Source organism: Cervus elaphus, chromosome 23 (assembly GCF_910594005.1).
Source record: "Cervus elaphus chromosome 23, mCerEla1.1, whole genome shotgun sequence".
Classification (NCBI taxonomy): domain Eukaryota; kingdom Metazoa; phylum Chordata; class Mammalia; order Artiodactyla; family Cervidae; genus Cervus; species Cervus elaphus.
The window spans coordinates 59,869,649-59,885,367 of NC_057837.1; the positions used below are offsets into that span (position 1 = coordinate 59,869,649).

Genomic DNA, 15,719 nt, shown 5'->3' on the forward strand with positions numbered 1-15,719 from the left:
CAGGCTGCAGAAGCCACACTCTGGGAACATCAAACCTAAAAGTCAACATTTGCCTAAAATTAATCAAGAAAATGGCAGGAAAAGAATGCTACTTAGAAATATGGAGGAAAATGTCAGAAGAAATAGTTTAAAAAGTTGAATGTGTTTACTTTGGGGAGCAGGGCTGGGAGTGGGAAGGGAAGGGCAAGGGAATGTTGTTTTCAGTAATATTTAATTTATATAGACACATAGATACATCCATGACGTGGGGACAAGAACTGACTGGGAAGGAATGTGAGGGAATTGTTCATGGCTCTGTGTTCTGACTGGGGTTTGGGGTACATTATGTACTTGTCTAAATTCGGCAAATGGTACTTTTAAGATCTATGCATTTCACTGTATATAAATTTTACCTCCCACCCCCAAGAACTAACCATAAACAGATAGTTAATATGAAACTCTAGCTGATGATATACATGTTGAAGTGTCTTTGAGGAGAAGGGTACTGACGCTTCAGTTTACTTTGAAAAGTTTCAAAAAAAACCAATTGTCTTACTGGATGGATAGAAGAATGGATAGATGTCTGATAGAGCAAATATAGCAAAATATTAACAACTATGCATCTAGTAGGTGATACATGTATTCACTGAATAATTCTATCAACTTTTAAGTTTGAACATTTTAATAAAATTTGGGGGGGAATATATAAATGTATCATCTGAAAAATAATATTAAATTTTTTAAAAACCTGGATGGGGCTTCTGTCTTGGGCCAGGGTGGATCTGCAGACTCCCCTGGACACCAGGTGTCAGGCAGGATTGGGGGGTCTCCTCCCCCTGAACCCCTTCAGCAACTCATTAGCAAAGGCAGAACCATTTCATCAGGGCAGGGACAATACCCTCTCACTATATCCCTTCCTCTGTCAAGATAAACTGAGGTCCTGCAGGTGGGGACGGGTACTTTCCCAGAGGGCCCATCACACCTTCATGACAGAAGTAAGCAGCCAGGTTGCCAGTCTCCCAAGCCCAAGTGTGTATAATTAGCGGGTGAGAAATAGATCAGGGAGCAAATCTCATCTTTGCCTAATTAGGGGCTAGGCAGCTGGGGCCAGTCTGGCCTGGGGAAGCTGCTATGGAGGCCAGGCAGCCCCAGGGGACAAGGCAGCAGCTGCAGGCCCTCACAGGGGCTGAAACACAGCGGCTGCCAATCACTGCCCCTCACACTCCAACTGGAGGCGAAACAATAGAGGGCCTGTTTCTGTGGATCCCCAAGGCTTGGTAGGCTGTGGGTAAGGGGATGGCAGAAGCCGCTAGCCTCTCCTTCCACAGAATCCTGGCCAAGGGGAACCCCTGTCAGAGAAGTCAAGGCTCAACCTGGCTCACCTTCCTCATTTCCAAGAATCCCTCCCTGCTCTCTTGCATCAGACCCTCCCAATGCCCCTCTCGGTTTCCCCCATGGCAGCTCCTAGGAACAGCTTTGGTCTTAGGGGAGAAGTCCCTGAATGCATCTGTTCCACCTTATATGACTAGTTTCTGCTTAGTGGCTCCTTCCCTGCCCTGAGACCTGGTGGGGCCCATGACTGTCTTGCCAACTGCTGGACATCCAGTAGGTGTTCAATAGTGACTAGGAGGAAAGGCTGCCAGGATGGGGAAGAGAGGTGAGGCATGTGTCAGAAGAATCGAGGAGCCAGAGAGCCAGTGACTGGGATGCCTAGGAGGCTAGGGTGTGCCCCCAGGCTGGAGTGCAGACCCACTCTGTGACAGCCCATAAGCCACTACCCCTCCCTGCTCTAAGACAAGAGGTGATCTTCTCAGGTGACCCTCAAAAAGTCACCTTGAGAATTCAGTGACAGGTTTAGTATGAATGGTCTGAGTCCAGGACTCCAGGAACAAGGGGTCTTCCAGATCATCACCAGCAGTCCTGTGACCCAAACCTTAATTTCTTTGCATGTAAAACACAACCAATGCTCCCTCCTTGTGTTTCTAGAGAACTGATAGCTCACGGCAAGGGACAACCATTAGCACAGAATTCAGGCTGAGTTGCCTTTGAGGTAAAGGTTTTGACACCTCAAAAGACACCACCTCTGCAGAGCTGACACAGATTATCCCCCAACCCCATCACTACTTTAACACGGGGACAAGGGGGCCCGGGTCCTGCATTGCCAAACCTGCTAGGAGCCTATAGCAGGTCATCCCAGGCCTGTGCCTCAGCCTCCTGATCTGTATCATGAAGGGTGAACTCCATCCTCACGAATTTGAACACCATCCTCTTCTACAACCTGATTTCCCCTTATTTCCCCAAATGGCTCAAGCCCAGTCAAGTCCCCTAGGGACTGGTGGTGGACTGTAAGACAGACAGCTGGACTGAGCTGGATGTTTGTCAACAGCCCAACGGAAATCTCCTCTTTATGCTTAAAATAAAACCTACATCAAACCTGTCACCAAGGGCCCCCATCAGAGCTTCCTGTTTCTGAGTGCTACAGCCCAGGCAGCCTGCAGGAGAGGAAGCGCCACCCAGCCCTGCCCCCCTCCCTCGGGAAAGCAGGGATGCAGAGCCCATCCAGGTTCTCATCCTTTGTGTGCCTGGCCCTAGTTGCTTCATCAGCCAAGGGTGGGTTCTCCTAGCAGGTAACTAACCTGGAGGGAGACAGGAAGAAGCCGAGATCTCAAAGCCCAGTGCCAGCCACCTCCTTCCCTTTCCCCAAGCCCAAATAAGACCATGCTGCCAACTCATCCACCAAGGCCCAAAGAGGGAGACTGGCCTGACCAGGGTCACTCAGAGTTAGAGGCAAGGCCACTCATTTTTTTCTATCCATCTCAAGTCCTGCTTCCTCTAAGAATTCCACTTCCAATCTATGGACTGTGTGACCTCAAGTTCAGGGCTTGCCCTCTCTGAGCTTTCTGCCCCCTTGGGAACTGGGCTGGGATGGGAAAGGGCACATCACTTAAGGTTGGGGAGGGTCCATATACCTGTCAACCTTTCCCTGCAGGTCCTTTTCCCAGTCCTCTATCCCAAATTCCATGAAGAAGGCCCATCAGCAAGCCTCCCAGAGGGGTCTTGAGGATGCCCTGTGAGGCTAGTCTCAGGCCAGGCCAGACACTGAACTCATGTTCCCCCAGATCCTGGGGTGGATAATCACTGACTTTTGAAGGCACCATCCCAAGACTTCCCACCCTTTCCCCTTGTGAACACAGAAGAATCTGATGACCCAGCCTTTGAAAACCAAGCATTTGTGTTTATTAACTAAAAGGAGGGAAGTCAGAGCAGTGCAGACTCCTACCAGTCCCTTCTGTAGTCCACCCACCTAGGCCCAGGCTGCCAAGGCCACTCTTCCCTGCCCCACCCCAGAGTGAGTTCCCAGGTAACCAAGGCCCACGGGCTAAAGAAGAGGAAGTCAGTAAAGGACAGAGGCCAAGGAAGGAAGAAAGAAACAGAGCTGCTGGGTAGACAGTTCTGGTGAGATCCCCTGGCCCCCCACTCTCAGTGGGGAGGGTTAAGTGCCCCAAATCCAAACCCACAAGCAGGGGACATTCATGTCAAAACCCTACATGTGAGGGCCAAGCAGTGGTCCAAGGTCAAGAGCCAACTCTCTCCAGGTCAGTCCTTGCCAGATGGGTGCTCTGAGCCTTTGCCTCCACAGCAAGTTCACACAAGGCAGCAGCCTTGGGTCTGCTCCAAGCCAGGGAATGGACGCAGGAGAGGTCAAGAGGCCAACAGCCTCTCTAAGATCCCGACTCCAGTGGACACCTAGCCTTCAGCTGCTGGAGTCTCCCGCGCCTGCCGCAACCCATACAGCCATTTGATTACGCGGGCGTTGCGCTCTACCACTGACACGCCATAGGGGACACGCTCCCGAGCCCGCTCCTCGATGGTCACAGAGCTGCGGCGGGAGCAGCCCCCCTCGGAGCTGGCTGGCCCAGCACTGGGCCCCGCCAGCGACACGATGTCTGAGCTGGCCCGTGCTAGGTGGGCCACACCCAATCCCCGCGCCTCCTCCGGGTCCAGGCCACAGAAGTTAAAGAATCGCTCCAGGTCAGCTGCTGCCCGTGAGAAGCGCTCACTCAGGTCCGACTTGGAGCGTTGCAAACCTGGGGGCCGGACTGGGCTAGAGGCGGCGGCAGGGCCTGGCGATGGGCAGGGCTGGACAGGTGACGCCGGCAGGGGCAGGACATCCACTCGTCGGACCGCAGCAATACTTGGTGGTGGGCGTGGGGGCGTGGCCGGGGGAGGCTGCCTGGCCCCCTCAGCCCGTCCGGGGGTACGGCTGGCCTCGGCAGGGGACACAGGACTATCACACAAGTTGATGAGGCTGCTAAGGATGTCCAAGTCCAACTGGGGCCGGCGGCCGGGGCCAGGCAGGGCTCGGCGGCTAGGTGTGAGCACGGTGCGGCGAGTTCCCGGGCTGAAGAGGGGTTGTTTGCACAGCAGGGGCTGCACAGGCTCCTGACGAGTGTTGGCCACGTGTAGGCTCTTGACGTACTTGGCCTTGTCGGCCTCCAGGCGTTCGACAGCACTAGGTTTCCGGGCTCCACCGTCCGCTGGACGCCGTAGCAGGTAGCCAGGAACCTTGGTCCGTAGGCGGATAGGTAGAGCAGGGGTGTCCCGGGCTCCCGGAGTCAGCGTGTCCACTGGCATGGCTGTTACATTCCCCAAGGGCTTCTGTCTGAGGAGACTGGAGAAATGAGAAGACAGAGATCCAAGCAGAAAGCTGGCAGCTGGACTCCACAACGGCTGCAGGGGTGGAAAGAAAGCGGCAGAGCCCACTCAGACAAAGGCTCAGCAAAGACCAAGAGACCGAAGACGCCTTCCCTATTAAAAGGTAAAAGCCACGCCTCTGATTCACAGGGAGCCAATCAGCAGGCAGAAGGCCGGGGCCTGTGGCCCCACCCACTCCCCCTCCTTTGAGCAGGGCCCAGCCCAGCTGAAGCAGAAAGAAAAAAGGTACCGAAGAAGACAGACAGGGGCTGCCTGGGCATAAAGGATGGGGATGGCATATTTTAAAGGAAGCAAAGTAGGCTCCAGGCTGGCTGCTGGACATCAGCCAGCTCAACCTCAGTGGATCCTCTTCTCAACTCCATTTTGCACTTGGGGAAACTGAAGCCCAGGCAGGCAAGCTTGAGGAAGCTAATTCAACAAGTTGGTGGCTGTCCCTTGCCTCCCTTGTCCCCCTGCTGCGCAGGGGTCTTGGGGTTGAGTGGCCAAGAGAAAGGGCTCCAACCCCACACCCCACCTGGAATGCCCACAGGAAGCCTGGAACCACCTCCACCCCACACCTAGGCAGGAAGCTGCCCTGTGCCATCCACCCGCCTGGACATGCCAGGCCCCAGGCATGGCAGCAGAGCTTGTGGGAGGAGGAGCACAGAAAGTCCCTACCCCACCCCTGCCCCAGTGGAGTCCAGACACCCATTAGCTTCCAGTATGAAATTCCAATGCCAGGCCCACGGTGATCCATGGATGCCTGTCAGGTGGAAACATCAGCCTTGAGCTATGCGGCCCCAAGAGAAGCTGGAAATGCCCAAGATCACAGCCCTGCTCAGGAGTATCCAGCCGACTCTGCATCTGCCAACAGCAGTAGTATGGACACCCTTAGGCAGGAGGGCCTACATCTGGAGGCACAAGTCTCCACATGATCACCTAAGCATCAGGGCTAGTACCCTGGCCGTCAGGCCACCCCTGTCCCTTTTTCCAAAGAAGAAGGGCTAGAGTCCCAAAGCACTCCCCAAAGCCCCCTGGAGATGGGCTGGAAGAAAACCCATAGACCAAGTCCTGAACCTTTTCCTGTGTAAAATGGGGAAAAGGGACTCCATCAAGATGATCTTCAAGAGGACCTTCAGGCCATCTAAACCAGTATTATCTATTTCAATAGCCACTAGCCACATATGGCTACTCAGCCTTAACTTTAAATTTACAGTAAATATAATTCAGTTCCTGATCACATTGGCCACATTTTAAGTGCTCAATAGTCATATGTGGCCAGTGGTCACTCTACTAGACAGCACAGATTGGAACATTTCCATCTGCAGCAGAAAGCTATACTGGACAGCCCCACCTCGACATCCAGAATGCCATAAGGGAAGAGTCTGGACTGGGGAGGGGAGAGAGGAATCAGTCTTCTAGGCATCTGACATCATCCTCTCCTGTAATCTCAAAACAAGTCTGTGATACAGGTCTCTGTCATCCCATTTTCACAGATAGAGAAACTGAGACTCAAAGAAGTTGCCAACCTAGGTTCCAGAGCCAGTAAATAAGAAACAAAGTCATATGAAGCCTAATTCACTCGTCTAAAAAAAGAGTAGTTTTACTCATTATTATTCACATTTCCCTAAAACAGCTGGGGGGGGAGGGCAAGGGAGGGTCTGTTTTGTTCCCCTATCTCAGTTTCAAGATATTACTCTTTACACGTAACCAACAGTCAATGGATTTTTACTAAGATGAAATACTTGTGAGGGCCAAATATAAGTATGGAGACCAGGAACAAACTAGAGAGGGGGCACACCCACCCTACTGCAAGCATATGGTTCAAGATGGTAGGTATAGAATGGTCTAGGAAGTTGGGAAACCAGAGTGCATGGAAACTCTAGATTGTTAGTCTATTTGATAATAATAATATTAAAAACTGCACAGACAGGGCAAGCAAAATGCCTGCAAACATATCTGAGCCCCTCCCCTCCCACCCCAGTTTGAGACTTCTGCAACCAAGGCAAGTTGACAACAGAAACTTGGGGGGTGTTGGCCCAGAGCCAGAGCTGCTCCAGAGGTAGAAGGGATGAAGCAGGTGGGAGAAGAAAGCTGCCCCACTCAGGACCAACCCCCAAGGAGACCTCAGGAGGGAAGGGTCACCAGAAAGGTAGCCATGCCAAGCCCTGTCAAGGTAGGTAGGCTCTGCCCCACCCCCCCGGCCGCCACCTCCCAAACCAGTCCAACCCGTTGGTGGCATGAGTTCCCTCCCGGGCACCATCGGGGAAACAGAGGGAGGAAGGAGGTCAGATGGGCAGGGCTAGGGCATAAGTTCTGCGACCCCCACCGCCAACCAGCTCGGGCTTCCACCGCCTCCAGCGGACCAGGCGCCCCAGGGGCTCTTCTGGCCGGACCAGGGCAGATTCTAGGAGCCAAGCTTGGCTATGGGGCCGCTGGCCAGATCGCCCGGAACTCGCCCACTCGCCCGCTGTGCGCCTTTCGCAAGCAGCTGCACCTCTTTCAGACTTGGGGTTTCCTTATCCGTGAAATGCTGTTAAAAATAGACCTTCCTCATCCTTCAGGTCACCGTGAGGATGGAGAGAGAAAAAACAAGTCGAGAACTTTCGTTCACTGCATGAACTGAGCTCCTTGTTTCTGTTACGAATTGGACCCAACTCCTGAGACCGCTCCTCTCGCAGGGGTCTCTAAGCCTTCTCCAGAAGGGTCTGTCTGAGCCTAAGCCGCGGACAAAGGAGGTTAATCCGTGAACAAGACTCATTCCACAGGCGGGTGAAGCCCAAAGTGCTGCGGCTCCTGCGAGTTGAAGCCAGGGTCCCGGTCCCCAGGTGGGGCTCGTGCCCTCTCTGAGGCCTCCTCTCATCACCCAACGCCCCACCCACGGATCTCAAACACCCACAAACGACCCCAAATACGCCGGCCCCAGGCCCTTCTCCTTGGCATCCTCGGGCACGTAGCCTCACCACGCTCCCTCCCCAGCAACTTCCCGGGCATTAGCTTCAGGAGGCCTCGGTGGGGGTCCGTGGGGGAGCCCGGATCCCCGGTCTAGCTTCTGCCCTTGCCCTTCCTAGCCGAGGGCAATCTTGGGGACTCCTAGCGGCGGAGGAGGCCCAGAGCCCGGCGGCACGCTGTGTGACTCTAGTCTTCCAGCCGCCCCTCTCCGAGTTCTTAAATGAGGGAGCAGACGGCACGATCCCTGCAGCCTCGTCCAGGCCTGAAGGTGAGTTTCGGCCCGGTCCCCGCCCACCAGAGGAGGAGGGAGAGGTGCCCGGGCAGCTCCGACCCCGGCCGGGCGCCCAGGCTCCGGCCCGCACGTACCTGACTGCGTCCTGACCGGCGCTCTGCGCTCTCCAGCCCGGCCCACCTGGGCTCAGGTAACACAACGTTTGCGCAACTTCCGGCGGCCGGCCCCGAGCAAGTGAACCCGCCGGCCCAGGAGTTACTCGAAAAGGGAGAAGGAAAGCCAGGCAGCGGGCCGGAACTGAGCCCGGGCTTGCTGTCCGCCAACTCGGCGCCGGGACCCGGTCTCAGGCGCCCTGCCTACCCCAGGAAGCCCTTCCGCGAGCGGGGCCCGCCCATCCCCAGCTGCCCTGGCCCACACGTGGGGCCCAGAAGGGCAAGGGCACCCATCTTGCAGATGGAAAAACTGAGTCCCCCTTGTCACTGCCACAACGACCACCAGTTAATATATTAACTTTTCCTGGTGTTAATTAACCCATTTTAATCTTCCCAACAATCCCTATGGAGGGAACTCTACTATTATCCCCATTTGACTAATGGAAAACTGAGGCTGGGACAGGTTGAGTCAGTTGCCAAAATCACCCTGTAGAGTCCAACTTGGGCTCTTTCTCCTCAGACCAAACCTTAATTAACACCACCCCCCTTTCTGGCTGTGTGTCCCTGAGTAGGTTGCTGAACCTCTCTGGTCTTCCATTCTGTCTAAAGGAGAGTCCCAGGTTCCAGGCCAGGTCAGTGTGAGTTCTTAGAGCTTGAGAGTGCCTACTGAAGCTTTGAGCAAGCTGTAAACATTAGTAATTGACAGCAATAATAGCAATAATAATAACTAGAATTTCAGATTGCCAGACACGGTCCTTGTTTAAATCTCTATACTACCCTGAGTGGGAGGAGCTATTCCCCATTTTACAGATGAAGACAGTAGTAGCCCTGCCAGAAGGAACCCCTGGGAGGGAGGTGACTGTCTCTTCTGCCACCAAGCTCTATTACATCACTTAAGGTGGCACATTCGAGACACCAGTCTTCACTGGGATCCTGAGGTCCAAAGAAGGAAGTGTGCACTGGCCTCAAACATGAGCCCCAAGGAAGTGAAAGAGGACCCAGTTCCATGTCTGTGCCTGGTGGGGGCTGCACCAGCATTGGGGTGGGGGGCACAAGGGGACAGGAACTGATTCAAGGGACAACTCTCTTCCACCTGGGAGTGAATCAGCTCTGAGACCTCTTCCAGCCCCTGGGTCCTGATTTTAGGAGGATAAGGGAAGTGACAAGACCATCACTGTCCACAGCAGACTGCTGGGTGCCTGCCTAACCCTCTACTAAGGCAACAGTGGGGAAGGTAGCCACGCTCAGTTAGGCTCTAGCAGTAGTAAAAGCAAGGCAATGATGACAAGTTTTATAAAACAGGCTAAGAACTTCTCCAAGTGCTTTCTTTGTACCTGGCATTTGTTCTAAGCTCTTTCTAGGTATTAACTCATTTATTAATCCTCACACGTACACTGTAAGGTAGGTACTACTATTATGACCATTTTACAGTTGAGAAAACCAAGGCGTGGAGAGTGAGGCCACATGTCTGAGGTCACATGGCTAATAAATGGCAGAGCCAGAACCTGAGCCCAGGTCTGGGTCTGGGGGGCAGGGGTGTGGAGGAGACAGTCCCCAGTCTCCTGCTAGTTTTTGGCCACTCACCAGGGGACTCCTAGGGAATCTCTAGCCTCCCCCTCTGGGCCCCAGAGAGAGAAGTCAACTTGGCTATGGTTCTGGACCTGTTTCCTCAGCTATGAGGGCAGAAATGGCAATGTTTCCCCAGCAGAAATCAGATGTCATCACAGCTCTGCTTAAATCACCCCAGCCCCAGCCCCTGAGACTCCCTATCGCCTGAGAACAAACTCCAAACTCTCCACTTGGCCCTCCTCTCAGTCCTCCTCCTCTCCCACCTCCTCTCCAGCCTTCCCTGCTCCAGCCTCTGAGTCCTCCCTGCTGTTCCTGAGCACACCAAGGTTTCTCCTGCCTCAGGGCCTTTGCACCATCCTTTCTCTGCCTGGAACCTTCCATTTTCACTTCCTCAGAGAGGTTTCCCTGACCACACTGGGGCTCCTGCCAACTCTCTTACCCAGTTAGTTCCCTTCCAAGCATTCATCGCACCCTGTCGTTTTAGATATTCACTACCACCTGAAAGTCCCTTGAACAGCATGGAGATCAAACCAGTCAATCTTAAGGGAAATCAACCCTGAATACTCATTGGAAGGACTGATGCTGACGTTGAAGCTCCAGTATTTTGGTCATCTGATGCAAACAGCCAACTCACTGGAAAAGTCCCTGATGCTGGGAAAGACAGAAGGCAGAAGAAGAAGGTGTCCGAGGATGAGATGGCTGGATGGCATCATCAGTGCAATGGACATGAACTTGGGCAAACTTTGGGAGATGGTGAGGGACAGCAAGACCTGGCGTGCTGCAGTCCATGGGGTCACAAAGAATCAGACACGACTGGGTGACTGAACATCAACAACCACCTGTTTCCTATCTCTCCCATGGGCTAAGAACTCCATCCTCCAGGGACAAAGCACAAAAGGGGACGACACAGACCAAGTGGCCAGGTCACCTGAAAAACCAAGCCTCAGCACCAAGCCTCCTCCCAACCCCCTACTCTGCCCAGGCCTTCCTCCACCAGTCCCACTCCTGCTCCAGCCTCCAGGAGCCCCTGCTCAAGCTGGGCTCCAGACATTTCTAGCTGAATCCTGTTTTCCCTCCTAAGATGCCACATCCAAGTCTCTGCACACACCGGGTCCACCGCTGGCAGTGCCTTTTCCCACTCCCTCTCCCTGGCCACCCCTGTAGCCTGGATTCTAGGACTAGCCTGAGTGAGTTCAAATCTCAGCTCCACCAGTGATCAGCTATGAAACTTGGATAAGTTACTTAACTTCTCTGTGCCTTGGTTTCCCCAACTGTAAAACGGGATCCCTAACAGTGCCTCCCTCCCAGCATGAGGCCCGTGCTTGACAAATGCCACCAAAATGTGAGCTGTGATAACTCTTCAACCAAACAGATGCTCCAGTGCCCAGATGCTCCTCTGTGAGGCCTTCATCAGCCCAGACAGAATGTTGACCACTTCTCTCAGAGGTTACAAATCTAAGAATGCAGTCACTTGAATAGCTCTTTCTCCAAAGAAAGTACCCAAGTGGCCAGTAAGCACAAGAAAAGATGCTCAGCATCACTTATGATTAGGGAAATGCAAATCAAACCGGAATGAGATACCATACCACACCCATAAGATAGCCATTATCAGACAAACAAAAACAGAAAATAATAAATGTGGATGGAGAGGCAAAATTAGAAACCTTGTGCACTGTTGGGGACATAAAATGGTACAGCCACTATGGAAAGAGTATGGCAGTTAAGCAAAAATTTTTAATAGACCTACTATGGAATCCAGCAAACCGACTTCAGGTATATGACCAAAAGAATTAAAGGCAGGGACTTGAAGAGACACTTGTACATCAGTGTTTATAGCAGCATTATTTGCAATAGCCAAAAGGTGCAAACAACCCAAGTGTCCACTGACAAATACTCAAAATGCAGGGTACAGTATACACAGATAGTGGAATGCCATTTAGCCTTAAAAAGGAAGGAAATTCTGACACATGCTCTACAACATGGATGAATCTTGAAGTCATTATGCTAAGTGAAATAAGCCAGTCACAAAAGAACAAATACTGCCTGATTCCACTTATATGAGGTTCCTCAAGTAATCAGATTCATAGAGGCAGAAAGAAGAACGGTGACCGCCAGGGGCGGGAGAAAGAAGAGAAAGAGGAGTTACTATTCACTGGGTATGGAGTTCCCATTAGCAATGGTTGCACAACACTGCGAATGAACGTAATGCAACTAGACTGTATACTTAAAAATGATTAAAAAGGTAAACTGCATTTTATTAATGCACACATTTTAAAAAAAAGAATAAGAAGGTTTAGAGTCTGAAGCCAGACTCCTTGGATTCCAATTCCAGCTCTAGGTGCAAGTTACTAAACATCTCTTGTGCTCAGTTTCCCTTCATAAGGAGGAAATAACAGCAGTAACTACCTTACATCATAGAACTGACAGAATTGAAGGAGTTCATACTTGTAAAGTACTTAGCACACAGTAAGGGATCAAGAGGTGTCAGTGATTTCTGTTCTTTGCTGAGGGCGCAGGAGGTGTGGTTTCTGATGTTTATCATTTTTATGACATTGTGCACTTCCACCTCACCCCTCCCTTCCACCTGCTTCTCCTTTTCTTTAGCAGAAGTCCAGCCCAGACTTGGGTGAAGACAGAGAGGCCCTCTCCTGCCCCAGAGGGATCCAGGAAGGCTCCAGGCAGCAGAGACTGCCAGCCAGTAGGACAGCCCAGCTCCACTTCAGCACAGCTGTCAGGGTCAGAGACACCCAGCTAGGCATCCTCCAGGCCCACGCCAGGCCCCACACTATTTCTGGAGTTTTCCCAGACGCTCATGCCCTGGCCTGCCTGGAGTCAGCCTTGCCCAGGGCAACCTTGCACAAACCTCAGGAAGGGAGAGGTAAACAGGCTGCAGAAAGGGTGTGGGTGCAGTTGCCTAAGGCAGCAGTCTCCTCTTTGGCCCACCAACCTCACACCTCCATCAACTCAGTCCTCTGGGCCTCAGGTCTGCACCTGAGCTTGCCAAATGAGGACAAAGGGACCTGCAGTGGAGACTAAGAGAGATACTGCACACAAAGCCTTCGGGAAGGGCCTGGCACACAGGAGGAGGAAGGTGGAGTTGGGACAGACCCACAACCAAGCCCACTTCCTGTCCTGGACTGCCCTCTGCTTGGGCCGAAGCTCACCATCATGGCTTCTTTTCTCGGCCCAGAGATGTCAAGAACCTTGCCCAAAGTCACAAGAAAGTTAATGACAGATCATAGACAGGGCAGTGGTCTCATGATTAGATAAATAATCTATAATACATATATATATATTTTTTTTCAACCAGGTGATACATGTGCATGGCTTAAAATTCATAAGCTATAAAGGAAATTAAAAAAAGAAAAACACCTCCCTCCACTCCTATCCCCAGCCACCCAGTTCCCCTCCCTGCAAGAATCATTATGATCAGGTAGTTGTATGTCCTTCCAGGGAGATTTCAAGCACATACAAGCAATAATGGACATATATTCTATTTTTTTTATACATAGCAACATGTTCTGTGCATTATTTTCATCTTACTCTTTCACTGAATAATATATATTGTTCTTAATAACATGTGTTATTAGCATGTTATTAATTAGAATGTTATTAATAAACTTAATAATATATGTTGTACTACATAAAGAGCCCATCAGTCCCTACCGATGGCCACTGAGCGTGTATCTAGTCTCTATTAAAAACCACACTGTGGCCTCACAGCACCTAGATCATTCTGCCCAGAAGTGGGACAGCTAGGTCAGGGGGATGCATGTGTAATTGTGACAGAGATGGGGGACTGTGATCCATGGAGTTGATCTCCCACCAGCAGAACATACAACAAATGATCAGTAAATGTTAGCGTTAGTCATTTTGATTCCTAGGGCTTTGGGCACCCCTCAGTTTCACACTGGAGGCGATTACCTCATTTACCTCACCCTAGCCCCTCCCTGCATCACATTCCAGTCCGGGAAGATAATAAACTCACTAATAGTGAAATTATAGGACACTGGATGGGGTAAATGCTACTGAGGAAAACAAAATAGACAAGGCAGAGCATATGAAGTGAGTAAATATTTGTTGAAAGAATGAACACTTGTTTTCTTTCTGAATTTCCAAAGCTCCTCTTCCTTTAAAGCCAGGAGACTGGTTTGGAGGATAGACGATAAATAATTCCCCTTGAAGAGATTCTGGACTCCCAGATGATACAATTCTGAGTGTCTAGGATTCTAAGACGGAAGCCAGACAGATTGGGAACCAGCCCCAGAGTTCCCAAGTCTGACCATGTGGTTTTGGGCAAAGGGGCCTAACTTCTTAGAACCTCAATTTGCCCATCTACAAAAGGAAACCAATAGCAACCAGCAGGTGGGGAGGGGGTTCCCCAGGAGGCAAGGCCTGGTGTAGGTCAGATGCTCTACCAGGAGGGGTCCCAGGCCCAGGACCAACTCCAGAGTCTCTGGTGCCTAGTGTCTTTGGCTGAGGGCTGTGCCTACCCTTTTGCCCAGAGTAGATTCCCAAGAGTCCTACAGCAATTCCAGCTGCCCACCTGGCACCTAGCTCAGAAATGTCAGGCCTGCCTGAGCCACCTGTATCTTCTGAGAGAGCGAGCTCTATAATTCAGAGCCCTGCAAGCAGAAGGATCTCAGGTGAGCCCTAAGTCCACCCCTGGCTTTCTGGAGAAATGAAGACAGACGGTGAGGAGAAGACCCCAGGCCGATGCTGGGGAGAGGCAGCCTGGAGGGGATGCAGCCAGGGCTCTCATGTTCCTGTTGATAAGAGGCTAAGAAAGCGACCACCAGTTACCCGTCCGGGTCTCTCAAGGCAAATCTAGATCTATTACACTAGAGACTGCAAGATGGAGCAGAAAGATCTGAGTCAGATTCTCTGCCAGACTTCGTCTTTTGAGCCTCAGCGTTCTCATCTGTGAAATGGGGTACCACCACCTGTCCGCAGGTAGGACTCGGAAAGAACACACACCGCAGGGGTGAATACAGCCCCCCTTAGACCCGGATTCGCGCCCCGGACCACCCGTGCCCTCACAAGGAGCCTCACCTAGGCGAGTCCCGCTCCTCCAGTGCGGGTCTTGAGGAGGCTGACAGCTCGGACCCAGTCAGGCGCGGAATGGCCGCACCCAACACAGCTCGGGAGGCCCAAGCCCCACGTGAGGACCCGCGGAGGCTTCTTCCGAGCTGTGCTCCGCACCCGAGATAAGCCGGGGAACCTGACTGTCCCAAGGACCCAGCCAGAGCGAAGGTCTGGGGGTACTGAGGGGAAGCGAAAGTCCCGGGGAGCAGGAGGAAGGGGAAATGAGCGCGTCGCTTCACCCCCCTCCCCGACACCAGAATGGTTTGCCCCGGACATCCTGATTGGTTTCTCGCTTCCGTTCGAACTCCGCGCCGCCCGCGTTGCCAGGCAACGGCTTAGCTTCGGCGTGGGAGAGCCAGGTCTTCGTAGTCCCTCCTCGCCCCTTACCTGCCCGGTGGTCTCGGGTTCTTTGGGCAGCCGCTTTAGGTTAAGCGGCTAATTCTTTCTCTTGCTCACCCGGGACTTAGCTGATTCCTAGTCCTGACTTCAGCTGACAGGCTATGTGAACCAGTGCAAGCCGGTTTCTCTGTTTCCCTAACTGCGCAATGCTGAGCAAGTTAGTGTGAAGATGGGCATGCCCCGCAGTCCCGGAATTTACTAAGGATATAACCAAAGATGTGAGCGAAGATTAATATAGCCCTGCGTTATTTATCATGGCAAAATAATGAAAATAACTTAAGTGCTCAGTGAAAGGAGATTGGTTATATAAATCCATCCTGCGGAAGAACTGAATTTATTGAGGTTTTTTTTAATATATACCAGAAGCTTTGCATGACAAAACTCTCATCACTGCTCATGGCATAACCCTCTAATAAGTACCTTTAAATACCCTCACTTTTTGATGAGGAATATTATACAGTCATTAAAAATGATGTGATTTAAATATATTTAGCACTAAGAAAGTATTAAATTTTTCAAAAGTATGTTTCAAAGTACTATGTACAACATAAATATGCATTAAAAACATAATGGTAATATCACATGTACTATATTTATGTATTGGACTTCCCAGGTGGCCCTAGTGGTAAAGAATCTGCCTGCCAATGCAGGAGACA

At 51.7% G+C, this 15,719-nt stretch overlaps 1 protein-coding gene across 4 annotated transcripts; it reads right to left on the reverse strand.

The window, feature by feature from the left end:
• Positions 1-3,198: 3,198 nt before the first annotated feature.
• On the reverse strand, positions 3,199-14,885 carry FAM110A (family with sequence similarity 110 member A). 4 transcript variants are annotated; one of them, XM_043884615.1, is made up of 2 exons: positions 14,632-14,885; positions 3,199-4,651 (listed from the first exon to the last, which is right to left on the reverse strand). In XM_043884615.1, the coding sequence occupies exon 2, from the start codon at positions 4,612-4,614 to the stop codon at positions 3,727-3,729; it is 888 nt and encodes a 295-aa protein (XP_043740550.1). In that variant the 5' UTR covers positions 4,615-4,651; positions 14,632-14,885; the 3' UTR covers positions 3,199-3,726. The 4 variants fall into 4 exon arrangements, with proteins under 4 accessions (XP_043740550.1, XP_043740548.1, XP_043740551.1 ...); XM_043884613.1 differs by having other exon boundaries at positions 3,199-4,710; XM_043884616.1 differs by lacking the exon at positions 14,632-14,885 and adding an exon at positions 7,993-8,962.
• Positions 14,886-15,719: the final 834 nt, after the last annotated feature.

Coding starts and splice junctions, on each gene's coding strand:
- FAM110A (XM_043884615.1), bottom strand. CDS start 4,614: ATGCCAGTGGACACGCTGACTCCGGGAGCCCGGGACACCCCTGCTCTA.